The sequence below is a fragment of the Colias eurytheme genome, chromosome 1 (genome assembly GCF_061535395.1).
Source record: "Colias eurytheme isolate Ceu_HAF_F1 chromosome 1, ilColEury1 Martin Lab GWU primary, whole genome shotgun sequence".
NCBI lineage: Eukaryota > Metazoa > Arthropoda > Insecta > Lepidoptera > Pieridae > Colias > Colias eurytheme.
Window position 1 is genome coordinate 9,383,497 of NC_142980.1, and position 27,959 is coordinate 9,411,455.

The window sequence follows — 27,959 nt, forward strand, 5'->3', positions numbered from 1 at the left end:
AATTGGTTGAGTGATCCGGAACTTGTATTTCTAGATACAATTATGTATATGCAGATGTAAGGAATTAGGACGGACAAGATGTCTAGGAAAATAAAACGAACAGTACCCTTTAAACTGTTTTATTTAATACTGTAACAAAACAACCACTCCCATGATTAAATAGGCAAACTGGCACTTTATACCAAACTGTACGCAATATCTATATCAATAGGAATGATTTTCCTCATACATATTTTAGAAAACTTATGTTTATAGAAAATAACTTTTTTAAAACTTTATAGAAAATAGTGCACTCTGATGACTCTGATTCTCAATTGACTTTTCGGATGCAATATGTTACATTAAGGTTACATTCAATGTTACATTAGTATATTCAATTGTTTTCTTGTGCCAAAGTCTGTGTATGAAATTCCTAGAACTTAAATTGAATTTCGTCTATTGAAGGAAGCTTTTCGGTTGTATAATTGCTATCTTAAAAAATATATCCACGATTATCCACTTGATTAAATACTTCAAGGCAAAAGGGCCTAAATAAATTCAGTTCTATTGAACCATCTGTTACCTAAAGTTTAATACATAGGTACTTAATTCATTATCTTATTGAAACAATCAAAATCACAATCTCTCGGAAGTTAACTAAAATAAATATCAATCAATAGACTCGTTCAAAGGAACATAATTTGATTATCAACTACGTATACAATATTTTAAATCGAAGAGATTTTATCCGTTTACTGGAACGGATTAATGCAAGTTTATACAAAAAGTATCATTAATAAAATAGGAATTGAAGTCAAATGTATTCTGGACAAAATTAATGCATTCTTAGTATTGAACATACTACAATATACAATATTTTTATATTCTATGCCTCATCATCATTTAATAGCCTGATTTCCTTACATACAATATGAATAAGTATTAATCACAGAGTAAATTCAGAATTTTTATTTTCAAAAAGTAGATAGTTATTAGTACAGTAGCAATAATTAAGGTAGGTATTTAGATAAGTTTTCAATTTTCTAAGGAACAATTTATATGCCAATTTTTTTACTGAAATTATTGCATAAATATTCTCGGATTTATAATATCATAAACGAGGTCTCTTGAAAGGCCTTATAGATTTTGATTTACAAACTAGCAAATTTTCGTACTTGTACAGCTACATTACTCTTTTACTCTACGTAAGCGCTTCTGTATTTAATATATGTATTATAATATATCAATTACAGGGATGTAGATAGTAGTAGAATAGTGTTATTATTTTTTTATTTTTTTCAATATTACTTCGAAAATGAGACAGATAAATATAAAAACACTGTAATTGTACAAGTGATTGTTTGAATGAAGGTAAAAGAATATCTAGTAGATATAATATTTATAAGCTAAATTAATATTTAATTTAATTATTATTAGGCAAAATATAATATTATGTCCTCACTACATCAGAACAAAAATGTATAAGTAATTAAAATTTAAACTTAACGTCTCAGTTCATTACATACCTTCATTATTTGTTGGTAGTTAAATGCCTTAGTATCCAAGTTAGTAGCCATTGCTCAATTTGAACAATTTTCTCACTAAGTAAATAGGTATATTACTTATGTTGTTTTTTTGGTTATTGAAATGCCATTACTAAGTAAGCATTAATATCACAAACAATGTTTTGACAATATAGGTACCCCAAAAATTGCAACACATTTTTACTTATGTCGAAATGTGCAGATGAAACACAAAGGGGTTTGGGTAAAGTTGGCGTCCGCGCCGTGATGAACTTTCGCGGCCAGTGATGAAATTTGGATATTTTAAAATCCAAGAATTTATTATCTACATTCTACACAAATCTCGAAACGTTAAAACGTTTATAATACAATATCAATATCTCTGTTCCTAATGGATCAGAGATATTTGGTTTCGTATTATTCATTTACTTTTAATTAATTTAATTTTCTTTATTTATTTAAGAGTTCTAATCAATACTTTGTATGTATATGAACGCTTGTATACGCAATATATTGCTCATTTAAAATATCCAAGTTTCATTACTGGCCGCGAAATATCATCACGATGCCACTTGCCCATACAAAAGTACCCAAACCCCTTTTACTAAAACTATTGATATTGTCAACGTTTTCAAAACGAATAACATTATTTTTAAATCATAAGTTCTATATTATAAGTATGCATAGAAATTTACGCTTTTCTAAACCTAATAATTTATCACATTTTAATAATGCACTAGAAAAATTCTCACACATTTCATATTTATGTATCTACAGTTTGCTTAATTCTATGTAAATGGCTACAGAGATTCGGGGCTAAACATATTTCGAATAAAAAACACAACCCGCTTTACGCGATATACTTAAAGTCATGTACATAATACTAATCTCAAACATTTAAATTTGAGCATTCCAGAAACTCAACATCTGTTAGGAATCTCTACTTTTCTACTTAGTAAATAAAGTTGTATAAAAATAATAATAATAAGCAAGAAAAAAAAATACGAAAGAACTTAGCCCACATCGAACTTTCTTTTGAGCCTTATACTATCTTAGTCTTTCGTGTTGCTGTCTTACTCTTCTCCTTTGAGTATATCTAAAATACTGACGTAGGATCCGGTGAGGAATCCTAAAATTCCGAAACAAACAAGGAATAGATTTTTCCACAGCACCCAGTTGAATCGGCCTAAGCCGTTGGGTCGGTCCCAATAGGTAACGGTTTCAATTACGGCAGGGAAAATAAGACCTAAGAAGGAGAGACAGACAGCACCAACGAGAGAAATGAAAGGACCTAGATTTGGAATAGCTATAGCAATGCACACCGTCATTATTACAATAGCAATTCTAATACTGTATTCAGCGAGGCTTTTCTTGGCTCCGAACCAATGGCGGACGTTTTTCCAGATAATTTCCATGGGTACATAGAATTGTAGACTGTACGTGAAAAATATAGCTACGGCAATCATAAGCTTTACACATTGTCCCAATCTGAAAAAAGAAATGACATTTAATATCTTATTCCTACTATTATATAGTATCATTCAAAAGTAATTCACTAAAATCATCATGATACTTACACTTCATACTCTGGCAGGTTCAATGTAATGCTCCCTAAAGTAGTATCTCCGTATTTCAAATATCCAAAGAAGCCGACCAAAGCATACAATGATACAACAAAGAACATGCCAGTATTGAGAACTCCAGGGCAGCCTATGAAGTGAGTGGGTGTCTTCATGTTATTTTCGAGAGGCATTACGACGCCGATTCCTTCAAGAGCAAAGATTGCAGTACCGAAAAATGTGGGAAGGCGATTAACACCAGCGAATGCCTTCCGAGAACTTAGGCTAGGAATATCTTGGAAAAGGTAATACAATGTTATACCCATTCCAGTGCCCACTAAAAGATTAGCAATCATTGAGAATGGAGCCAAATACTTGAGATTTCTTAAAAGATTCATTAAAATTAGGAGTGGTAGAAGTGATGCCATGTAAATTCTGATGTCCATGTCATGTGGTAGCCAATCACTTTCTTTTGCATGAAAATCTACTACTTGTTTTACATTTTTTGCAACGAACACTATGTACACACAGCAACATCCTAATAAATCTATCACGAGGAACCAGTTTATCATAGCCCTGAAAAAAAAAGTAAAAAAGAGTAATTAATTATAGTACATAACGAAATCATACAAAAATATGAATCATTTTAATTCTGTTTTTTTATTTTATTGCACATACTTGGCAAGCCTCGAGAATTTGTGCACAGCTGGAGGTCCGGCTAAGAAGGCAGCTTCAGCAGTTTCCGCAAATCCAAGAGATGGTTTCTGCAGTCTTCTACACAGATCGTGTGCAGTTCTTACTAGCACGTGAACGCAGTAAGTGCAAATTCCTCCAATGAGGAATGTAGCAACTAGTCCAAAATATAGACCGGCATTCATAAAAGCCATAGGCATAGCTAATATACCGCTACCTAATGATCCTTTCAGGAGATGAATCAGTGTATCCAAGTCCCTGAAATAATTTTAATTGATTATTATAAAGACCTATCTAACTATATTAGATTAGAAAAAAATTAAAAGAAAAAGAAACTGATAAGAATTGGGCAATTAAGTGGGCAATATTCTCAATATTTTACAATTAGGTGTTAATATTTTACAATATATTCTCTACAATAAATCTCTACAATAAAATCTCTACAATAAATTCTCAATATTTTACAATATATTATGCAAAACTTTAAACTTACGATGTAGGATGCGCTAATTTTCTGTGTTCAAACGGATTATAGTCCTCATCCTCCTCGATATCCCGACCTGGTATCTCCATGAGGGGAAGGGTAGACCCCGCCTGTTGTTCCACTGGGATTTCATTTGGATCAACTTTGTATCTGTAAAATATTTTACAACGACTATTATGTGTTTGTTCAGAATAACATTTGAAATATAAATAATAAATTATTGTGGAAATTATTGGTGAGTGAATTAAAAGTGTAGTTTTTTCTGTTTACTGAGTTCAAGCACAAACAAATGAAACGATGTGGCGAAACATAAAAAGCGTTGTTCATAAAGCTGTAGGTAGGTATGTGAAACGATGGGTGTGAGCGGTGTAATGTGATCACAAATGCATGTAGATACCGAAGGTAGTACTGATTGTGTTATCACCTAACGGAAAAGAATTGTTGGTCTATTGTAATCTAGTCGTCGCGAAATATATTCAAATTACAATATTTTTGTCTTCTAGGGAATGTAAGTGTTTCTTGAGTGACATGTGTTTTTTGAAATTATGGTCTCCAATATGTAAGTGGTAGTTGGCTTAGTGCGTTTCACTCTGTTAAGCTTCGGCATTTACAAAAGAATGGCCCAATCTCAAAATTCAATACAGCTTTACGTCGATGAAGAATGAAAACAAGTTGGTCATAATTTTAACAAATATTGATGTTCTTATGAAGATTTAAATTCGCCAAAAACGTTTGTAGAACATAAAGCTAAATTAAATTTGTACAGCTAGATGGATAGTGGGCCAATCCCGAACCTGAACAGAGATGGCGCACGGAGAGCGAAGCCGCCGAGGCACATACACGTAACGCAACGTCTTCGGCTTCGACTTTCCAGACATATGTTTTATTTTCAATAATTTACCAAAACCAAACAAAAATTAAATAAATTGAAACCATAAAATGGAATGATGTACCGGTGTATGAGTCCATAGCGAGATGGTCAAGGTCGTCGAACGACTTTAATCTCGTGGAAGCAGCTCACGTCTTCCCGCATCGTCTCCGAACGGCGACGAGCATTTTATTAGCTCGTATAAGGAGCAAGTACTTAACAGTCAACATACAATATAAAATACCATTTTAACAACAAAATATCCATTAATACAGTCAAGAAAAAAAGAGTCGAAAGACCCGTGATATTTAAAAAATACTTCAATTTAAGCAAATCAATAAATGTATTTTTTATGGTATTAAAGGTTTTTAAATAATTTTCTTTTGCAATGTCCTGTTGAACAAAAATATATGAATATCATTATTAAATAATGAGACATATTTCGATTATTATATACATTTGATAAACGAAACAATTCTGTCCATTAATAATATATATGAGGTTAAGCTGTGATGCATGCTTGTAGGTATTTTGATTTATCACAATATCAAGCAAAAATTGATAGACCGTGATATCAGATTTTTTTCAATCTGTTTAAAAATGCACACAAAGCTAGTACATTGATGAACGATTCTAATGACTTCCCCGAAAAAAGAAGGAACATGAAAACTTACTTGACCATAACAAGATCTGACAAGTCATTTTTGACTCCTTTTTTCTTGGGGTCATACTCAGCTATCATCGGCCGTAATTGAGGTTTCTGAAAAGAATAAAATTATAAATAATAATAATAGTTTTAAAAAACTAAAAAACACGCTTTTCATAGAAAACCGAACTAAAAAATAGAAAATTTTATCAAATTAGTGTATTGTCATCGGTCCTCAATAAATCTACAAAGTTTGAACGAAATCTGGCCGTTTAAAGTGGGTCAAAATCGCGCCCAAAGAAGTCGGTTACAAACATACAGGTGAAGCTAATATAATTAATTACACACGATATAATCAAACACATCATATTATACTGTTATGTTTTATGCGAGTATTATACAATAATTACAAATTAAAGATTTTTAAACGCGACCACAGAACGCGACAGTCTCCTCGTGTGGCGTGACCACGCTCGCTGCAAAGTGCGAAACGTCGGGAATATAATATTTGAATGAATAAATCGCGTTTAAAATCCATTAAAAATCTATAATTTCTACATTACATACTCAATAATACAATATAGAATAGGTAACAATTGCGATTAACAATTGTATTGTAGACAATAGACATATAATAAAAACAATATATTAGGTAAAAACATGGATTGGCTTGATGGTTGACTGCCCTTTTTATACATATTGTTTTCTGTAGTACTAAAATCTGAATCGCCTTTTCATTTCTATATATATTTTTATTTCATTTTATATACATTGTACGTTAATAATTTAAATTAACAATTAACAGTTACAACGCAAGCGTTTCATATTCTCAACTCTACATCTTTAACTTTTCAAGGGTATCAATTATAATTGAGCTTGTTGATGAAAATTTGTTGTGATTGCGTGGCAATGTTTGTGAAGGCATGTTTTGGAGTGTGACGCTTAGTGACGTCGCTATCTGGCACCAACCTTAGGGGCTCGGTGTACTCGTGTTTTAGCTACGTGATCACGCCATAGTTATTTTGGTAGGATATAAATAGGCATCGCTCCCGTGTGAGGATGAAGCAAGTCACGAGTAGTTAACAGAAACTGCGACTTATTGCTTTTTGTTACGAAAGTTTCAGATTTGGTTTTGTAGTGATTCAAAATTGTTCGTTTGCTCTGATTTATATTAGATATCTTTAATCATAAGCGAAGGTTTATTTTTGATTTGTTTCTTGCGTTGTCTTATATTTAAATAAATAATTTGAATAGGTATTATGTATAATTTTGCAATTGCAGCAAGCAATTCAACGACCACATTATATTGTCTATGTAATCACTTTGTAATGTATCTAGAACGCTAAACATCTACATATTTTTTAAAACTGCAGTAATAATAAATTATTATTAACTTAGTGTTCGAACAAACATAGACACTAGGTACCTCAGCAACTGGGATATTTGCTACCCCTTCATGTTATCGTGACTCACACAACTGCTTAGCATTGTATGTATGCAATTCCATTCCCCTAATTGTATTCAACTAAGCAGTTGTGTTCTTTAACCTATAAATATTTTAAACAAAAATGAACTTTAAATGGAATAGGTCAAGAGCTTTTATAGATTGTAAGTGTTCCGCTTCTGTGGTAGTCAACTAAGGCCGTCGTTGGCCATACTGGATTGAACTGGTTCCTTGTAATGAATTGGGAAGGAATCAGTCGTCCCATTACAGTTATTTAGCCAGGTCTGGGATTTTATGTTGGCTATTTTTATACACTTTACTAAACCCTTCAGTGGTTTCTTATGGGTATATCTTATATGCAACCGCTGTCCACTTTTCAAAGGTAAAATATTTGACAACAGGTTTATCCAGTTAGACGGGATTCGAAGCTTTAATCCCCTTTGATTAATTTTAATGCAAATCTCCTGTTCATTAGAAGGGTGAATATTTGGTAAGGAAATTCCTGTTATAATAAAAATATCTCAAAATAAGTAAAATTTACACAATATAATAAATAATAATATATCCTATTTCTCTCTAAGTTTGTTTTGATTGTATGGTTCCACGATTGTATGGTACTTATACATATACCTACTTAATTCGAAACATAATACCCATGTCTTTAATAAGAAAATAGTATATTCTGCGGTTATGTGACGGCGCAAATGAGGAAATAATGCCATCGGCATAAAACATAAATATAAATTCTAGAAATTTACGTGATGATCGTGACAATTGAAATATGTAATAAATAACATTGTCAATAATCGACAGCACGATACTTGATGAGGATTGTGCGTCCTGACATAATAGTTTCTATTGTATTCTTCGTCACGAGGTACTAATGGGTAAAGTACTCTAAATCTGTGACGAAACAAAAGTATACAGTGTTTGCCGACAACAAGTGCGCACTAGCACTTGACAAGGTTAAAGAAGATTAGGTATTAATTTAAGACACACCTCCCAATGCACTCATTAGATACTCCATCATATTCTCTTTTACTTCCTTTAACACGCATTATAGGTAGCTAAATATATGTAATAATATAGTTTGAGCAACGTTTATAAATATATACTAGTTCTACTTCTAACCAGTAAAATCATACTTTTCCAAAGAAAATTAAAAGAAAAAAGGATCCACATTTTGTTAATTTGTGGCAGTAAAGGTTCCATAATTTTTATTTATATACATATATCTATACTAATATTTTAAAGCTGAAGAGTTTGTTTGTTTGAATGCGCTAATCTCAGGAACTACTGGTCCGATTTGAAAAATTATTTCGTGTTAGATAGCCCTTTTATCGAAGATGGCTAAAGGCTATATATTATCACCTTGATTATCACGCTAAGACCAACAGGAGCGACTAAAGCGGGTAAAACCTCGGGGCACAGCTAATTAATAATATAATCTACTAAATATTTTAGTTTCGCAAAAACTACTTTTGTAATGCCATAAATGTGCCTTTTGGTTTAATCATATCCGCTCTACAGTTGGATGAAATACTGAAACAATTACATATATCACAGATCACAGAAATATCTCTATGACATAATATCAAGTCATCACAAAATTGTTATTGATCATTTCTACCTTGTTTCTACCTATATACTATATACCTAGTTTATGGGAAAGATAAAAAAAAAACGACTGTTGACATGCGCAAAAGACAACCTAGGTATTGAACTGTTTTAGGCTTGTAAGTACTAGGAACGCATAAATGCTAGGATATAAAATTAGAATAGAATGTTAAATAAATACTGGATATGATTACCACGTACTTTCAATATTAGCCTATGCTAATTTTAAAACTTAAATACAATAATTTGCATTTATTTAATTATTAAATAATTTATTTTAAAATAAATAGTATTCAATTTGATTTGCCATAAATATACGCATGCGCTGAGCTTTTAGGATAAGTCTAGGTATTGAACTAAAATCGTTCCCATGTTACTAAGGCTCCATAAAACTAAGGATATTGTATTAGGAGTTTGCGCACAATATGGTGAAAGGTGGATGTTTATCATGTGATATGTAGTGTTTTTGAATAACAAACCAAGTCGCACCAATACATGTGACAAAGTGAGTGTGATTTGTTTTGACTCTACCTGGAACCTGGGGTGGTTGGACGGAATTAAAGAATTTTAGATCGGTAGGTGCAAAATTGAGGATGTAATTTTCATTAAGATTTGCTTAGATAATGTATAATTGGTATTCTTACTGTTATTTCATGGGCAAAGAAAAGATTCAATAGAGGAATATGCAATTCAACTTTTATAACGTTTATTTTAATATCTTGTACACTACTGCATTATACATAATATTGTGTTTCCATTTATGTTTTACGTAAACTAAAAACTGTTAGTAAATAAATTGTGGTCTGTTTCGTGTTAATCGCATCTGATTGAATGTATGGTTTCTAAAATAACTTTTATTTTTTTTAGTACCTAGTAGCTAAAATTAGGCCCATGAATAATTTGGCACTCGATTGTAAACACAGTCTATATTATTAAGTATCTCTATATTTTGATATAAGCGTACCAAACAATTTATATTTGTAAAAGTATAATGAACTTGTAAATGCTCTGCCAGTTTTTAAAAGGAAGAAATTGAATACTAAATACTAATCATGTGCTTGGAATCCTTTCGAACTGGGTGGCATACATTTTTATTTATTTTATTTTAAACAATCTGTATATATATAGTATCAGTTGAAGGTGGTCTCTGTTTACCGAATTAACTAGAGGTTTTGAAACTGATTATTCACTGTGTTCTCGTTATCATCGTTGTTCTATGTACCTACACGTAATTGTTTGCACAACCATTTACTCACTTCCCGGGTTTTAATTAGCATTTTCTGGATTTGATTGATATGCTTTTTACGTAGCGCGTTACGTCGTTTACACGAAACGTTCTTCTTGATACTAATTATCGTTTCCATAAAATTTATCAAATTATATTTGATCCATTATGAAATTTTAAGTTCATATCCATACTAATATTATAAATGCGAAAGTAACTCTGTCTGTCTGTCTGTTACTCTATCACGCCTTAACTACTGAACTAATTTGCATGAAATTTTGTATAGAGATATTTTGATACCCGAGAAAGGACATAGGATAGGTTTTATCCCGAAAATCCCACGGGAACGGGAACTATGCGGATTTTTCTTTGACTGCGCGGGCGTTGCCGCGGGTGGAAAGCTAGTTCATAATAATGACACAAGACATATAGGAGATAAAATTCAAATTAATTTGTATATTTTTAATTGACGAAATATAATATGTCATTCGTCATGTGCGTAATTGATTTCAAGCGTCATTATTGCCTTGTAATTAATTCAAATTTTAATACACTGCTGTTGAGGTCACCGATTATTACATTGAGATATTGATTTGATGTATTGTAGATAAATTAAATGCAGAAATCTAGTCACTTGTGTATGCACCAGTAACATGTGAGAGCAAGATACAGTTATCGATATTTGAACCACGTCTAACGAGCATGTAGAGCAAGAAACAGCTTAATGTATTTTTAATTGTAAAGTACCTATTTTTGCAAGGAAATATTACTAGATTATAAGCAATTATTTGAGGAAGTCACATACAATCATAACGCATAAGTTAGCAGCGCAAGTTTTAGAGGAAAATTTTGCTTTAATTGTTTTGTTTTGCACGTTAGGAATTCTACGTTTAATTAAGCCGTTAATTAATATAATATTATTGAGTTATTCTCAAAAGTATCTAACTCTTGTTTAATAGAAATGTGGGTACTTATATCGAATTGAAAAGTGAATCGTTCAAATATTTTGCAGTATAATAGCAAGATTGCTCAATCAATGTGAGCCGGATAATAGTGATTTAGCACTTGTAGATAACGAATAGTGAGAGGAGTGTTTAGAGCTGGAGGGCGAGGGTCAAAAGTTGAAGGATCCATGAACGTGCAGTCAAGCGCAAGCCCACTTCCTACGTATTGAATGGTAATCACTCCTCTTTGTAACATTCACAAAGGTAGCAACAAGCTGTTACACGTGTTATAAAATACAGACTATACATCAATGAATAGCTCTAACTAGGTATCATTTGAATTTAGATATTTGATGAGCCTGTATAGTGACAATTTAACCTTAACTTTTCCAATTTTCCGTCTCTAGTCATAAGCAAAGATTGGTAAAACAGTTTTATTAACACCTCCTTGAAGAGCGCTATGAATACTATCTTAAAACATTTATGTATGTCCCTGTTATTTCTTTGTACACACCGAACAAAATAGTTTTGTTATCCATACTATAAATATTATGAATGCGAAAGTAACTCTGTCTGTCTGTCTGTTACTTAAATCATGCCTTTAACTACTGAAACAGTTTGCATGAAGTTTGGGATATTTTGATACCCTACATAGGCTACTTTTTACCCCGGGAAATAGGATAGGTTTTATCCCGGAAATCCCACGGGAACGGGAACTATGCGGGTTTTTCTTTGACTGCGCGGGCGAAGCTGCGGGTGGAAAGCTAGTTTTGACTTTTGAATAATTGAATAAAGTACCTAGTTAGTTATAATACAATTATGAAAAGTAATCGAAAAAACTTTTAGAACAAAATATATTGACTAAGATAGAGTCGAATGAACGAAATGCATAGACCGGTATATAGAAGGAAACGGTCATGTAGAGTCATTACTTAAACGGAAAAAATGATTTTCCTGTCCAACATTTTCATAAAACTAGTACGTAAGATATATTTTTATATTTAAATGACATACAATAATTATATAGTATTGTAACACATGTTAGAATAATTTATTTCCCATGTAAAGAAATTATTCCATGTATACCAAAAGCCCTAAAGTAGGTACTTTGTTATAAAACGAATACATGTAATCGAGTCATATATTATGGACTTATGTCATGGTAACAATCAATTGAGACGTTTATTGCCAATCATAATTTAGATTCGTATTATTTAAGGACGTATTTATTTACATTTATAATTTAACATCATACACGACAGTGTGGCGATTGTTTCAGAGCTTCAAAAGAAGCATATACGGTAGCTTCCTTTGTTTTATTTATTACATCATTTTGAACCCAATTATAATCTGAAATAAAGTAGGTAGAATATTTTTCTAATGTAGATAAAATCTGTGGGATGGTGCAAGTACTAATTTGTGCAGAATTATAGCATTACAAACAGCACTATAACAGTCTAACAAAAACTCTACAGAGTTGTAGCCTCTGTTTCATTTTGTTAACAACTACGCTGTAATGAGAAAATTCCAGTTCACTGAATGAAATTGATTAGTTAGAGTGTTGGTGATTAGTCAAGTGTTTCAAATCTTGTATTTTTGCTGCGTTCATATCAATCATGTTATGTAAATATGTTATCATATAGACACTCTATCACATTTATTAAACATGGACTGAAAACACTAATAATATTTTTCGTATTTCTGAAGTTTTATTACTTAATTCGTTTTCAAAGTTATTTTATCTATTTATATGTACCTATACACAAATTCACAATTTTTCGCGTAAATTCTGTACCATACTGATATTAATGTCTCGTAAAAATAAAATTTCAAATATATTATAGCTGACCTGCAACTCAATTTGAGTTCTGGACTGGAGACAAAAATGTTTGCCTCCGAGTAAATATAGATTTTCTGAATGTTTGACATGAGTTAATTATGGCGACTATATTAAACGTTAACAAGCTGCCATGTTGCCAAAATATTATACGTAGGTAATTTAGGAGACCCAAGATATAAACATTACTCTACCATATATTATAATAAACAGAAGTTCGACAATGGACAGGCAATTTTGTAAAAATTTAGCTTGGATATAGATACTGTATACGGCTTAAATAAGTTATGAGTACCTAAAATAATTGGGGCGTATAGAGGTAATGTGAACGGATCAGATAATAAGTAGTTTGGATGAAGACCTGCGTCACATGCAACAGTTTCACACGACCTTGTACTAGATGTCGGAAGCTGACACTTATGGCGACAAAGGATTTCTCTAATTAATTCCGCCACTTTTAATGTAATTCAACTATATTTGTACAATGCACGCTGAGCATCTTAATTGGAATTGTGGAATATAAATGGAAACCATTAAATGAATGTCTGAATCGAATAAAATTTTTCTTGACCCAAATATCTTAGTATTTTAGGAAAAACGAATGTTCCAACGAGTCTGATCGCGAGCATTCCAATGGAAAATTCTTAAAATTTAAATTGAATGAATTCATGATGAAACGTGAATAGGTATACATATTTGAAATAATCTGGCAATTTTCCCAGGGATGCACTACACGTTGCTTAGAATGGAACCGCATGTAGGGCTGAAGGTGTTGGCGGAGAATTGCGGAAGCAGCCGACCCTACCGCGTTCGACGCCGATGGCTGCCCTAAAAGTCGAACAGAGGACGACCTTAAAGGTCGTTACAATTAATGCACTTCCACTGAGAATTAAAAAATCTTCAAGATCAGCCGTCTACAACCATGATTTGTGTTTAGATTTAATGTTACGCTCAATGTTTTATACTCTTGAATATGATTATGGAAATTAGAAACAAAAAAAAATCAATTTGTTGACGCGTAGCATTGACAATTTTGATAATTAATGTTAAACATACCTACATAGTTGAGTGAGGTAGTAGAGGCGAATAGGGGAATTTTCGGTTATACTCGAGCGTGGCAGTTTAAAATATGAGAGATACCTTAGACCTAATAGAACAACCTTGTAAACTATTTAGCTCTATATGTAGTGACGCGCGCCTTGGATTGACGATCAGAATATAAAAGAAAAAAACGATAGTCTAAAATACTCGAGCGCGTCAGATTAAGATATTGGGGGTTGATTTTAGTGTTTTAAGACTAAATTTAACTAATCTAACGATAAGTCCTTGACGCCGCCGAGTTATAAGGGTCGCAAACTTGTAAAAAAAAACGTTAATCCGGCATTCTCGAGCGCGATTTTTTTTTATTTTTATTTTCAAGAATATAATCTAAAACTTACTACTTATAAATACAAAATCTGCCGGTTTCCGCATGACCGGAAGTCTGGAGGAGCCATTTCGTGATTTTCGTCTTCCGAAAAACGCGTTGCAGCATATTATATGATATAAGTCGCGAACGATACATTTTATAAAAAAAAAGTTTAAATAAACAAATAAGGTAATTTTATTGTACACAAAAAAGGTCTCTACATTTTTGTCCAAAGTTAAAACTTTTTGACTTGAAGCATCATAAAAACTTAAACTCCCGGTTTTTTTAGTATATCTCGAAAACTGAGGGTGTTAAAAAAATTTATATGAAATAACGATGATTAAAAAAAAGAAACCCAAAAACCTTTTTCGGTCAGATAAGAGAACCCACCAACATTTTTGTAAGATTAAGAAAATATGCTTTCAGGATACTGAGATAAACATCCCCTATGAAAATCTGACACGCTTGAGTATTTCAAAAATACTTTTTTTTGCATTTTCAAAAATTCATCGTAACTTTTCGTCACGCTGAAATCGTCAGTTTTTTTAAGGGGAGCTTCCTTGGACCCCTTTGAAAATCTGACGCGCTCGAGTAAATTTTTTGTGCATTTTTGACTAATTTGTATGCCTAGCGGCCTACGCCCCACCACGCAAACCGGCAGATTAGTATACCGTTGTTATCAGAGGCACTTGGGGCATACGTAGTATGAATATCTGATGCGCTCGAGAATGCCCAACTAACTGTTTTTTTTTTTAACATTTTTGAAAAACCGTACACGCCAAACCCACCCCTAAAATGGTTTTTACCATACAAGCTTTTCTTTTCGAAATTATTTTATCTTTCGACTTTGATAAGTCTCGACGGCGCCGTTGAATTACGCCATTTAGCTACCTCGCCTCCCTAACAGAATAGAGGCTAAATACAATCACTCGTATGTCCTTTTTTTGCATCTATTGAGTATTGCAGTCTTAAAAACCATTTGACTTAATTTAAATATACTGCAGCTCTCGCGTAAACTGAATTAATAAGAATGAAATGACTATAGAAAATGAAGTTGCGATTCAAAAATGGATTTAACTGCGCGATACGATAATTACATCTTTCTCCAACTACCCATGTGTGTATACTTACTAATAATATGTTATTATGATTATGTTCAATTAGAGCATAAGATTGCTCGTAATATTAATCATTATAGATTTATCTTCAAATTCTTCTCTAAATTCAGTTCGTGAAATTCTCCCGGAATCACTATTTAATCGCTTCTAGGGTCTTTGACCCTACCGCGTGTTCTTAAATTTAATACAAAAAAATCCACTTATAACTCTATCAGATCAATTGTGAATTATGATAGTTATTTAAATATAATGTCTATCATTTTTCAATAATAACGTATTTTTATGCTCCCGTAGCTTTTCTTTGCCCTTTATGTATCTTGCATAGAGGGTTGAAATCTGTGATTCAATTACATATTAGAGAAAATGATTTACATCCCGCGTTACTATTCACAGATTAAAATATAATCTAGCAATAACTTCAGATTTTGTAAAACAGATTCACATAAGTGCGTTATTGTGTACCTCCACCGTAAAACAGTTTAATCAAATGCACAATGCTACAAAACGTTCTAAAAAGAGACCTCGTACAAAGAGCATAATGTTACGTTATAAAATCCATTGAAGAGTAGTAGCTAGCTTTGTGAATGTAGGGACCGGTTGTGACGTAACTGTCTGGTTTCCACCCCGTGATGGCGCCGAAAATTTCGACTCGGGGTCACCCTACGGTTGTAGGTGCGTCCAAACCGTGGAAATATTTTATATTTCAGTACACGCCGTTACTTTATAGTAATTTACAGTAAATTACATTTTTCGAGGTTTATAGCTGCAAAGGTTAACTATTCTAAGTATAATTAATTATTTATGTAGATTTATTATTATAAAGAGATGAACTTTCATTAACGGAATTAAAAAAATAAGTGTTATGAATCTATTTTAAAATAGATTCTTTAAGTTCTTCTTTAAAATGTAATCTTACAAGTTACACATTCTGAAAAATATTTGTGAGTGATGATCCCGATTCTTTAATATCAGACACCTAGTCTTGACGATAGAGTCTAGTTATTACCTAAAGTACCTAACTACTGAGAATGATTATTTATACAAATCATAGGTAAAATCTGGATCGATAATAAATTTATTAGGTCGCGAAACTAGGTCACCTGAAACTAGTTGTTGACTGCAAATAAGTTTTATCTGTAATGCTATTTGTCTTTCTTGCACTAACTACGCAGTTCAAATATTTACTGAAAAAAAATGCAATCACATGCATGTCCTACATAACAATATTATACTTAATACACGTGTAAAGGTAAATAATCAAACGAAACATTAATTACATTGAACAAGATTTGTGACTTTTGACGTAAGCGCAGCGTCATCGAATTGAGCTGATGTTGAAATATTTTTTATATTGTTAAAAAGGCGTTCGAGTCGCCTGTTAGAAGTTGGAACACGCGGCTATCACGTGCCAACCGCGTGCGCAGGCCCATCGCTTCATGCCACCAGCGCGTACCTAGGGTTGCCACACTTTCCATATTTTAAATCTTTTGTATGAAATATTTGTGTATACTGTTTCAATTTATTTATTTTCTTTATGACGTGAAATTGATGAAATAATAAATAGTGACTTTATTTCTTTGCATGTACATTTAAGATGTCGTGGCAACCCTGAATGTATGATGAATTCATAGATCAAGAACAACCAGAGCCTTTACCTATGATCTATATTGAATAATTTATAAGAAACAAACCATTGAATGTTAACTAATAAAACGTTACCTATGTGGAAATTGAGTCCATAAGTACTATTTTCAAAACGACTTTATGTAGACCCACGTCATTTGTCTACGTCACAGTATTGTATTCAGAGCCAATAGTAAAATGCGAAGATTTGTAACTTGGCATACAGAACGATTTGATTTATAATGACGCAATATTATGTAACAAGGAGGCTTGATTGCTCTTTTATTGCCATACTACCTCTTATGTTTTCAGCACATAGTTGTAGGTTGGTATCTATGTAAAGATTATATTAACATGTATTATAAAATATACTCATTTTATTTATCATGACTAAAAAATGATATAAGATAGATGAAGATTTATTTATTTCTTATTGCACATGAAAAAAATCACTGTTTATTATCTGGAATAACAAAATTATATACATAGTTAGGTAAAGTACCTAATAATAAAATAACAAATAATAGATAATAATTTACTTTTTAAATTATTTTTTAAAATACAGCCTGCAACTTATATTTTCAATATAATTTCACTAAATTAATAGGTGCAGACTGAAGTAATGAATTGGAATCATTAAGTAGATACATGTTTTACTGTTTCTTATATCTATCTATTCATTTTAATTATCTTTGCCAAGGACGTGAAAGTATTGCTTCGTAACGCAACGGTTACTTTATGTGCATTATCGCTTTTATTAGAGTATGTGCAATATTTATATTTTATTTTACATCTAGTACGCTTTAAACGATGTTAGAATAAAAATAACGTCAACTGGTTATATCCAGTTCTAATGCTTGAATTAAGTAATTTATTATCTTTTTCTAGACAGACCGCATTATCTTACGGTATTTTAATGCTATTGCTATTAGCATAACATCGTACATACTTTAATTTAAATAAACATTTTGTTTCCTTTTTAAAAAACGACATAGAATTCTAAAGAACCGTAGAATTGATAAAATTAGATATTTGTAATATTAGACCGAATACAAAAAATAGAAGTAGGTATGCCATTGAGGATTAATGAGCTTTCTTCTATTTAAGTGGCTATACTTTATCATGAACGCGATAAATTCCGTAATTAGCACAAACAGCGTCATTTTATGTTTAGGTGTAGGTGTAGGGATAAACTGCCGTTTCTTTACACAATAACCAATACACAACATTGTCGTATCGACTTTCTCAATACAATACGTCGTATTTTATAAACGTTCGTCACAGCCTGCTTTTATACATATCTAGAAGTCTAGATATTACTAGTTACTTTAGTCGCAGGTTTCAAATAGATTCTATCGCTATAATTGATTTAAACGGATGTTCAATAACAGGATGATAATAATGAAACATATTCAGAGTCCAAAAATCAGATACCTATAAGTTATTTTTCAAGATTACGAAATATTTTAGTCACAAACTGCATTCGTTTATCGCAATGCACACTTACACAGACACTTTAAATGTGTGAGTAACTCCAACGTAGAAATTTTTATCAAGATAATGATGGTGAATTATCACAATTTAGATTAAAACTATCTTCAAGTGTTCCTGACGCGACAGTTACGCATACAGGTAGATATACAGGGTGTAATCGTTAAGTGTGCACAAGCGATTATTCCGTAACTATTGCAGATATCAAAAAACTTTAAACTGATATCGAAAGTACTTAACCTAATGAGTAAAATGGCCATAATAAATTTTTAAAAATAAAACGAGAAATAACCAAAAATGTTACATTAAACGCTCCCATACAACTTATTTCCCATACATTTTGTATTCATAGTAGATTTTCGAAGTGACGTCCTCATTGTGCAATACAATGAGGAGCTCTATTTACAGTTTCTAAATGAACTTCCCTCCAAATTTGCGAAGTAATTAAAGCAGAAAACCAAAAAAACAAAAAAAAAAGCTAAAATCTTTCATATTAAATGTATAGGTTGATCCAAAAGTAATGATAATTGGGTATTTTCTGTGCACATAAAAATATAAAATAAATGTTTTATGCTTGCTCATGTAATCACTAAGTTATCACAAAAAAATTATATCTACAGGCCACGTTTCCAAGTATTAACATTAATTTTAATGTGAACAGTGCGAGCCAGAATGTTTCCCGACGAAAAGAAGAAACAACGATTCGACATTTAGAGGGTGAATTTCTAAATTTTTAATGAGATCAGGATAATTTTTTGTCACGATTTGTGACCATGGGCGTTACCTGGGTTCACCATGTTTATGCTGAAACCAAGAAACAATCAATGGCCTGGATGCGAGCTTCCAAAGTGACGGTGAAGATTTTCAAAGTGAAAATTAGTGGGATAGATTAAAGCCGTAGTTTTTTGGGACGCTGAAGAAATGCGGAATATTTTAAGAAGGTAGCCACTACTACACAGGGCTCTTACTACACAGACCAAATTAAAAGATTGCGGGTAGGTTAGTAAGAAAAAGAGACATGGCAAACTTCGGTCTTGAATGTTGGTTCACCAAGACAACGCACCAGATCACAAAGCGTCAGTTGCGATGGCTGCCAATCAAAAATCGGCATTGAAAATGCTTGAATACCCACCCTGTTTGTAAGATCTAGCTCCTAGTTAATTCTATCTCTTACCTCGGCACAAGAAACACCGTCGATATAAGAAATTTTAAGACGACAGCGAAGTGATGGCCGATTTTGAGGGGTTTTTGTAGATGAAGTCAAAGTTTTTTTTTTATAAGTTAAGGAAAAAAAATATCGAAGTATATTATCTAGTTAGAAGACTATCTAGAGAAATACATAATTATTTTAACTGTAATGACCTTGTTTAATATTGATTATCATTACTTTTGGATCAACCCATGTACATGGGATATTCATATCTCATACTAAATGTATGGGAGGGTTTAAAGTTAATTTTTTAGATATTTCTCGTATTATTTTTAAAAATTTATTATGGCCATTTTACTCATTAGGTTAAGTACTTTCGATATCAGCTTAAAGTTTTTTGATATCTGTAATAGTTACGGAATAATCGCCTGTGCACACTTAACGATTACACCCTGTATTGTGTGAGTGCTTCGTTTTAAATGTTCCTACTTATGCAGCCCTACTAAGTATAAGTGCTTAGTGCATAGTTCCGATTTCATACGTATAAAAACTACTTTAATCAGGTAGGTATCAACTATCATTGTAGATAAGTAAACTGTAATATCACACGTAGGTACAAAAATATGACTTGATTAATTGATGTCAAGTGCTTAAAACACATTCCTTGTTAACAAAATTCCCCAAAAAACCATACACAAAGTCATGTTGTGATAAAATTAAGACTCTATCAGTATTATCAAAATAATAAAGTGAATCATTCTGTGCAAGATGTCCGCGATTAGATATGCGATGAAGTTTTTATCTCAATTACCTGAAAATGTTTTCAAGATCGGAAGATCGATAGCCAAAATGTCTGGATAATATTCATACCTTCTTAAGATAGGCAATGTCTAAGACAGGTACCGCGATAAAATCAAATATAGTTATAAATATCTTTATTTATGGAAAAGTTTGCAATTGGAGATATTTATTTGAAATAAAATACATAGTATTATTATATAATATACTTATATAAAAGTTAGTAATAAAATGATATCTATATTGCATAATATTATAAAAATGTAGCCTCTATAGTCTATATATCATGAAAACTGAGTGTGACTTGAAATAACGTTCCTTCTTATAAATTCTTATTATAGGTTTAAAGAAATATTTTCTTATATTCTAATTAATTTTGGATTTTATAACTATTATATTAATGATTTAATATAAATTATAATATAAAGAAGTATGCCATAGATCATTCTGTGATTATAATTTTATAGAAAGCCTACATTTCATCGCTATAATAACCGTTGAATGTGCAAAATTCATAACATATTTAATAAATAATACTTAATACATATTCTACATTTACACCATGTAGGCAGAATATTATACCCACTTTGCGTAAGTTTAATTGAAAAATGCATTGAAAAACGCTGTTTTAATATTTCTCAGAATGCGTAAAATTTATAGCACAATGTATAACAAAATGATATGATACATTTGGAATAAATTTTTGATGTTCTGTTACACCAACCTACACATTTAACTAACCTACAAATAACTGATTAATTGTACTAGTTTATAAGTAAGTACCATAATCTATCATTTATTTGTAATCATTATCATAAAAACATTACTCTATTCGTAGAGAGTATGAAATATAAACGACTTTAATAAAAATTTACTATCTATATATTTTGTACTGTATAATACAGATGTGTACCTATGTACATTGTACAATAATGTACACAGTAACGATAATGCATCGCACAGGCCGGGGACTCCTCTATTGTTTAAGAATGAAGGTATAATCAAATCGCATTTATTCATAACACACAGCTTTAACATGCAACCTAAACTGAAAGGCATAAAATATACTTTTATTAGTAAAACTTCACCAAGGACGTGCTTATCTTATCTCTGTTGTGCGTGCTTGTATTAATCGATGGCGGTATGAAGTCATGAACGCCATTAAACATTTGATGCCCAGAATAATTGATATTGTGATCCATAACGCGACCAGACTTCATACAATCTCCATACATTCATTGTCATTGAGTGAGAAAGGATGCGTTAAATAATACGCGCCTACGACTCTATTACGTCATTTAAATACACACGCTAAGAATTCAGGAAAAATAAGAAAAAATATTAAGTATTTTTTTTATTTATCGTGCACCAAACATCGTATAAAAGTTGAATATCCTATAACGTGCTGTCTATACAAAATCATCTACGTATTTCAAAATATGAAATTTGTAAACACGTGAAGATTAATCGTTTGTTGAAATTTCACTTTGACAACACAAGAGCTATTTTAAAATGACATTGAAAAATTTGGCACTATTTTCTTTACGGGAAAAACATAAATATTATCTGCGACAATGTGTTTTAAAATCATTCAAGAAAAATTATTTCATATTTTCTTCTTTATTTATTACGAGAAATTATCAGTATAAGGAATATTTCTGAGTAAAGTTATAGTACATAACATAACTTGTATTACATATTGTGTCGATTACTCAAACTATTTCGTAACAAACGTTAAAACTTAAAAACACTACGATTCAAGAAATTTTCATTGTTTTTGGGAACGTTGTTTAAAAAGAGAGTTGTGACGTTTGTGAGCCCTTTGTTGGTCTACGAAAGAGCCAAACATAGTATCATATTGTTTGAACACGCATAAAGACTATTTGCAGATATCTTAACGTGCGGCCTCATTAGTATTTCGAGTGGTACAACAATGGGTACGTGAAAGCCGCTCAGGTAATCCGCCAGCTAACCGCCCACTTTGATGTAGGTAGAGTTGAATCATTACATTTTGTACGCGGTTTGATGGCTCTACATACAAACTAGCGCTTCGTCGTTTTGCGACATCTCCTAAATCTCTTATATTCTAAATACTTTGAAAAATGGAGATAAATTCGGAATACAATAGTAAATCAGACTAAGACTTTATACTCATTCACGTTTCTTCCTGTCGCTCAAACTTAAAAATAATAATCCTATGGTGAAATACACTAACTTGAAAGTGGTAATTTTAAAAACCAATAAAATATTTAAAAGATAAACGTCACTTAAAGCGAAGCTTCGACTTGATTTATTTGTTCGTTGATGTCTTTTGTATTCGATTGAGCGCAACCCAAAACTTCTTGGAAAGGCTATAAGCTGTTCGTAATGGCTTCTCTTTCTAGAAATTTCGACAACCTATTGTTTGCTGTTGTGTGGTTTTAGTTTCCCATGCTACAATTCCCTGGTTATTTTAAGAACACTTATCTTTTAAATCGATACCAAATCAGTAGATCTTGTAAAAAGTATCAATTGTATTTTGTAACGACACAATATTTCTAATATTTTTCAAAGTTCAATGGAAATTTTATAGTGGAAGGATTTAAAATTTAAAGCAGCGTTTATTCAAATAACATGTAAAACATTCATTATAACAAAAATTTGCCTTTTTCAAACTTCCTTTGTAATAACTAAAAATAATTTTGTAAGTACTTAAGTCGCATATTAAGCTAATCTTTGTCTATAAACGTTAAAATATTTCATTTATTTATTTAGTTCATATATAAATTTTTCGCAGTGAGAAATTATCTTATATTTTCCACATTTATTTTATTAATATGAAAAAAAAAACAATATTTAATATTATTACAATACCTACACAGCTATTTATAGAACGTAAGATACACCGTAATAAATATTATGAAATTTCAGATACAAAGATATTCAAATGATGGATTATATATACTACACTATTTCAAGGTAGAGATTCAAACGAACGTGTAAAACCAGTATTCATTCTAAGCTTTCAAGCTTAGAGGTTCTGAAAGTGAAGCGTGTTTTATCTTTTTGCTGATACAAATTAACAAATCCAAAACCAGTTTAAAGCGCTTTACAAAGAGCGGTAAAGAACGGGTCGGAACTTGGAATTCTATGGGCTTTTACTGTGAATGGGTTTGAATTATGTCGCGGTGTCTGCAACAAGCTCGAGCGGGCCCGGTGTCCGAGGTGAACACGATAACGCGGCCGCGGGTATCCTTCTCGCTTGCGTGTGTTAGTGCATCGGCTGAGGGCGTGTGCGTGTATGGGTGAGGAGCAACGCGTACGCGGCAAGCGGGCAGTGGAAATTTCCACAATTGTGTAATTTTGTCGGCGACCGCTTCGTGTCGAGCGCCCGCGGTCGCCATCGCCTACTCTACACTCTTCACATCGATTCGAGGCCAACTTTTGGCGCCACGCTTCAGCCCAAGTCGTATACGTAATGACTCGTCTAAGTACAAGTCAATAATCTACATCTTTTCACCGTTCACGCTGAAGTGGATGATTTTGAAACCTTCATAATGCAACGATTCAACAAACATGAAGGCCATAAAATTATTGTGAATTATGGGGTTATTCCAAAATTGGAAATTCAATGTTTGTAGAGTCATTCTGTGGTAGACTATTCTAATAATATTTCCATGTTGCTACAAAATTACCGTAGTTGTAGAACAATAACTTATAAGAGAAAGTTACAATATTCATTGTCAATAATTTATTTGTGAAATTACCCCAATATTTGTCATCAAGTGGTTAGGGAGCGTCCATAAATTACGTGAGGTGTTTTTGTCCATTTTTTGACCCTCCCTCCCCCTCTGGTGAGATATCATGAGATTTTATTGAACCCCCTCCCCCATCCCCCCATCTCACGTGAGATTTTTCAAAATGTGGGTTTCTTATGTTTATTTGTTATTGTAAAAAGAAAAAAAATTGCTTCGTGCTTTTGTTTACGACTAGTTAAAAATAGTAATTAATATTGCTGAAAGTTATAGTGTTATAACAAGGTAACAATAGAATATTTAAATCTTAACCGTAACATTAAAATCTTAAGTATGTTATTTGGATTAAATGGACCAAAAGAGTATAATTTGTTTTGTTTCAATTAAAAAAAAATTGCGTGATATTTGCCGACACCCCCCCTTTCCCCAACGTAAGGTAAAAGGTTAGATGAGATTTTACTCGACCCCCTCCCCCCCTAAAACAACTCACGTAATTTATGGACGCCCTCTTATAGAGTCGTGCGTATTTAATAAACTATCAATTATCGCGTCATATACACACTACTATTTAAATTTAATTTAGTAAATTTATAAAACATAGGGTATTATACGTGTTAAGTTTATTGCAAAATTCCTAAAAAAACTTTTAGGTATACCTAGGAAATATCTTTTTGAATTAAAATGCAAGAATATTAATTGTGTACCAATAAATTAATTCTAATCAATTAGTGCAAATATTAGAAATCACCTGGCAAGATTTCCTTTGAATCAAGGAAACTACCTTCAGTGTAAAAAGTGGAAAATATACAGTTGGTACATTCTTGGAATTTCAAATGTCTTGTTACATGACAATAAATTCTTGGAACTGATAAAAATATATTATATAGGTTTAATAACTTGAACAACGTCAAATGAAACTCAATACAATGTCAACTTGACAACAATTTTGAAATGTAGGTACCTACTTATTGTAAGTATTCGTTATTTTTGCATTGACCAATACATCTACGTACTTGTATTATTTACGTAATTGTGTCCTATTGAGATTTATTTTACAACATAACATAAACATGAAATCGCATTCATGGAATATTATGAGTGAGTCCTTACAGTGGCAGTTAAACAAGACCAATAATAATCGTAAACTTCATAAACCGTTAATATATGCTAGCGTTAAACAATTTCAGAAGATAGCCGTCTCTAGATTTATATTCCATTTTAATGAAACCTTGAAAGGATTTAAGGAATTGTAGTTTAAACTTTCATCTTCATTCCTGAAACTACAATTCTTAAAATGTATAATGTAAACGTGAGAAAATGTGAACGTCATACTAATTCGTCCTTTATCAAATTATTAGGTGTAAAGTACTTATTTGGTATGTGTATTATTATTTATTAGTAACCTATTGTACATGAGGAAAAATACTATTTTAAATTATACAGCATAGAAGACGAATTAATTTCATAAGGTTAACTTTATATGTATATATTCTAGTTTAGTTCCGTGGCTTTAATATAAACAGTTTGATATAATTAAATGTACCTAAGAACTTTTTAAAGTGAAACTTTTATTACATCGTCTCAAACTTTTTGGTCTGTGTAGCGCATGTCGCGTGTATCGCGGCTGCCGAGTAGGTATACCTACTCGACAGCCGACCGTCACGCGACATGCGCTACACAAAGCAGTGTTCGGAACCGTTCGAACAGTTTCACTTTTACCGTGGTTTCATAAAACCACACAACATTTTTTTTAGATTACCAAAAAAACAGCATTGTGATCGTGAATAAAAAAACTGCATTATGGAAGATTTACATGTTTAAAAGTCCTTTATTACACACATATACAATTTTGTATGGAAATCTCATAAAGTTATAAAAAGTGTATTGTTATCTTTATAGGTAGGTATATATGAATTGTGACTAGTATCGTTTGCGATTACATCATGACGTGTTTTATACTGAAGGAAGCGCAATAAATAGACCGCAACGTAGTCCTAGCTTAAAACCTAAATCTAAACCTAAAACAAATGACCATGTTTATGCAAAAATAGTTATTATTGCTTTTAGTTAAGACTGAAAATTGTGTAACATTTTCTTATCCATACATTTGGAAATGCTTTGTAAGAAATTCTATTGAAATAAAGAGAAATCAAATTGCTGCATAATTTTATACGGTGGTGTTATTTTTTCACATAAAATGTAGCACATATTCTGTACAGTTTTACACATTATAGAAGACGATATGCCATCATAGTACTTTTATAAATTTCCCTTTAAAGTAGAGGCACAATAATTTTCCATTAAATACGTCATAAAACTTAATTAACATGTAAAATGTTAAACAGTACTGAATAATTTATCAGTAACAGTATGTCAATGTCTTCATAAAACTACACTTTGCATAGTTGATTTCGTATGATATATATATTCATCATTCTGTGCAAAAAATGCCAGAGGAAGTGAAAAAATAAAATAAAAACAGGACAAGTACGGAAGATACGGTACACGTATGCACGCAAACGATGATGGATGATCTTAAATCAGTTAAAAATAAACTGCATGTGTGAGAGACTTTTGGAGCAAACAAAAACATATTTAATACGTGGTTGAACACCTATTCATATTTTCATAACCTGTCTCTTTCGGTCAACCACATGTTTAGAAAAACCTAACAGAAAAATTGATAACTGCTAATAAATTATAAACATTTGAGTAAAGACCTACACAAACAATAATTTTAATTAAAACTACGTTTACGAAGATACCTACATTATGCTTAAATTAAAGCAACTATCCAATAATAAGACTCGGTCTAATCATTTTTCTCCGATTTTTATCGGAGAAAAATGATTACTGCAAGCACTGAAATTACCTATAATAATTACAATGTAATAAACTTTACAGAAAAAAAGAAAACTATTTATCTTCTATTGTTTATTTACAAACAACGCAAATGAAAGCTATACATTTTTAGAATTAATGAAAGTCAACATGACTCTACCGCAGACTCTACTTTCAATTGTTCTGAATACGGATTATTCGACGTGCTAAACGCACACATACCTAATAAATAGGGTTACATTTATTTTAGCAATTTTACGGACTTAATTTTCCCATTATTTTTTATTACATTTTTATAACAGTCGCTCAGCTTTCTCAATAATGTTGTTCCGGATGATTTTTTTTTTTTAATATTTCTGCAATAATTAAGTGCATCCCATTGTGTGTAATGAAATTCAACAATCTTAATTGAAATTACTTTTCATATCTCCAATGTGAATTTAATATATTACGTATAATTAAAGATCGCACAGCTTAATAATAAAGAAATAATAGGAATAAATAAAAATCGCAAGAAATGAAAATTAATTAGAGAAAAATCTTACCTTAAATACCGCAGGAGCAAGCGGTATAGCAGCTTGGTTGTGCAGGTGTTTTTTCGACATCTTAGATATCTTCCCGTATCACGTCTAAAAGTACAATATCGAGAACGCCACAAAAAATCTTCAAATTTTTTGGTCCAAGAATTTAAAAGTCGCGTAACTGAAAACGGCAAACGCTATAATCGCCGACTTTTAAAATTGTGATCAACTTTGCGATCACTGCGATAAATATTATCGAGCGCCGTCTTTGTAGTTGACCGCTTCGATATATCGCAAACAAATGTACCAAAGGTAATTTAGTTTTGGAAAAAGTTGAAAGTTTTACGAAAAAAATATGCTAGCGACAGTACGTCGTATCGCTCTTGCGGTCAAGTCGGCAATGAACAGCAATGAACGGCAGCGGCTGACGGCAGACGCGTCACGCGAGCGAGGAGC

At 31.9% G+C, this 27,959-nt stretch overlaps 1 protein-coding gene across 3 annotated transcripts; it reads right to left on the bottom strand.

Moving 5' to 3' along the window:
* Positions 1-103: 103 nt before the first annotated feature.
* Positions 104-27,959, bottom strand: LOC149911164 (proton-coupled amino acid transporter-like protein pathetic). Of its 3 annotated transcripts, XM_090103676.1 has the most exons (7): positions 27,528-27,542; positions 5,781-5,866; positions 5,192-5,321; positions 4,248-4,388; positions 3,740-4,012; positions 3,080-3,637; positions 104-2,990 (listed from the first exon to the last, which is right to left on the bottom strand). In XM_090103676.1, the coding sequence occupies exons 4-7, from the start codon at positions 4,325-4,327 to the stop codon at positions 2,576-2,578; spliced, it is 1,326 nt and encodes a 441-aa protein (XP_089959802.1). In that variant the 5' UTR covers positions 4,328-4,388; positions 5,192-5,321; positions 5,781-5,866; positions 27,528-27,542; the 3' UTR covers positions 104-2,575. The 3 variants fall into 3 exon arrangements, with proteins under 3 accessions (XP_089959802.1, XP_089959788.1, XP_089959796.1); XM_090103662.1 differs by lacking the exon at positions 5,192-5,321 and having other exon boundaries at positions 27,528-27,959; XM_090103670.1 differs by having other exon boundaries at positions 5,192-5,866; positions 27,528-27,590.

Coding starts and splice junctions, on each gene's coding strand:
- LOC149911164 (XM_090103662.1), bottom strand. CDS start 27,587: ATGTCGAAAAAACACCTGCACAACCAAGCTGCTATACCGCTTGCTCCT. Junction 4,389..5,780: donor TCAGATCTTGTTATGGTCAA/GTAAGTTTTCAT, acceptor AATATTTTACAG/ATACAAAGTTGATCCAAATG. Junction 3,638..3,739: donor AAATTCTCGAGGCTTGCCAA/GTATGTGCAATA, acceptor TTTTTTTTTCAG/GGCTATGATAAACTGGTTCC.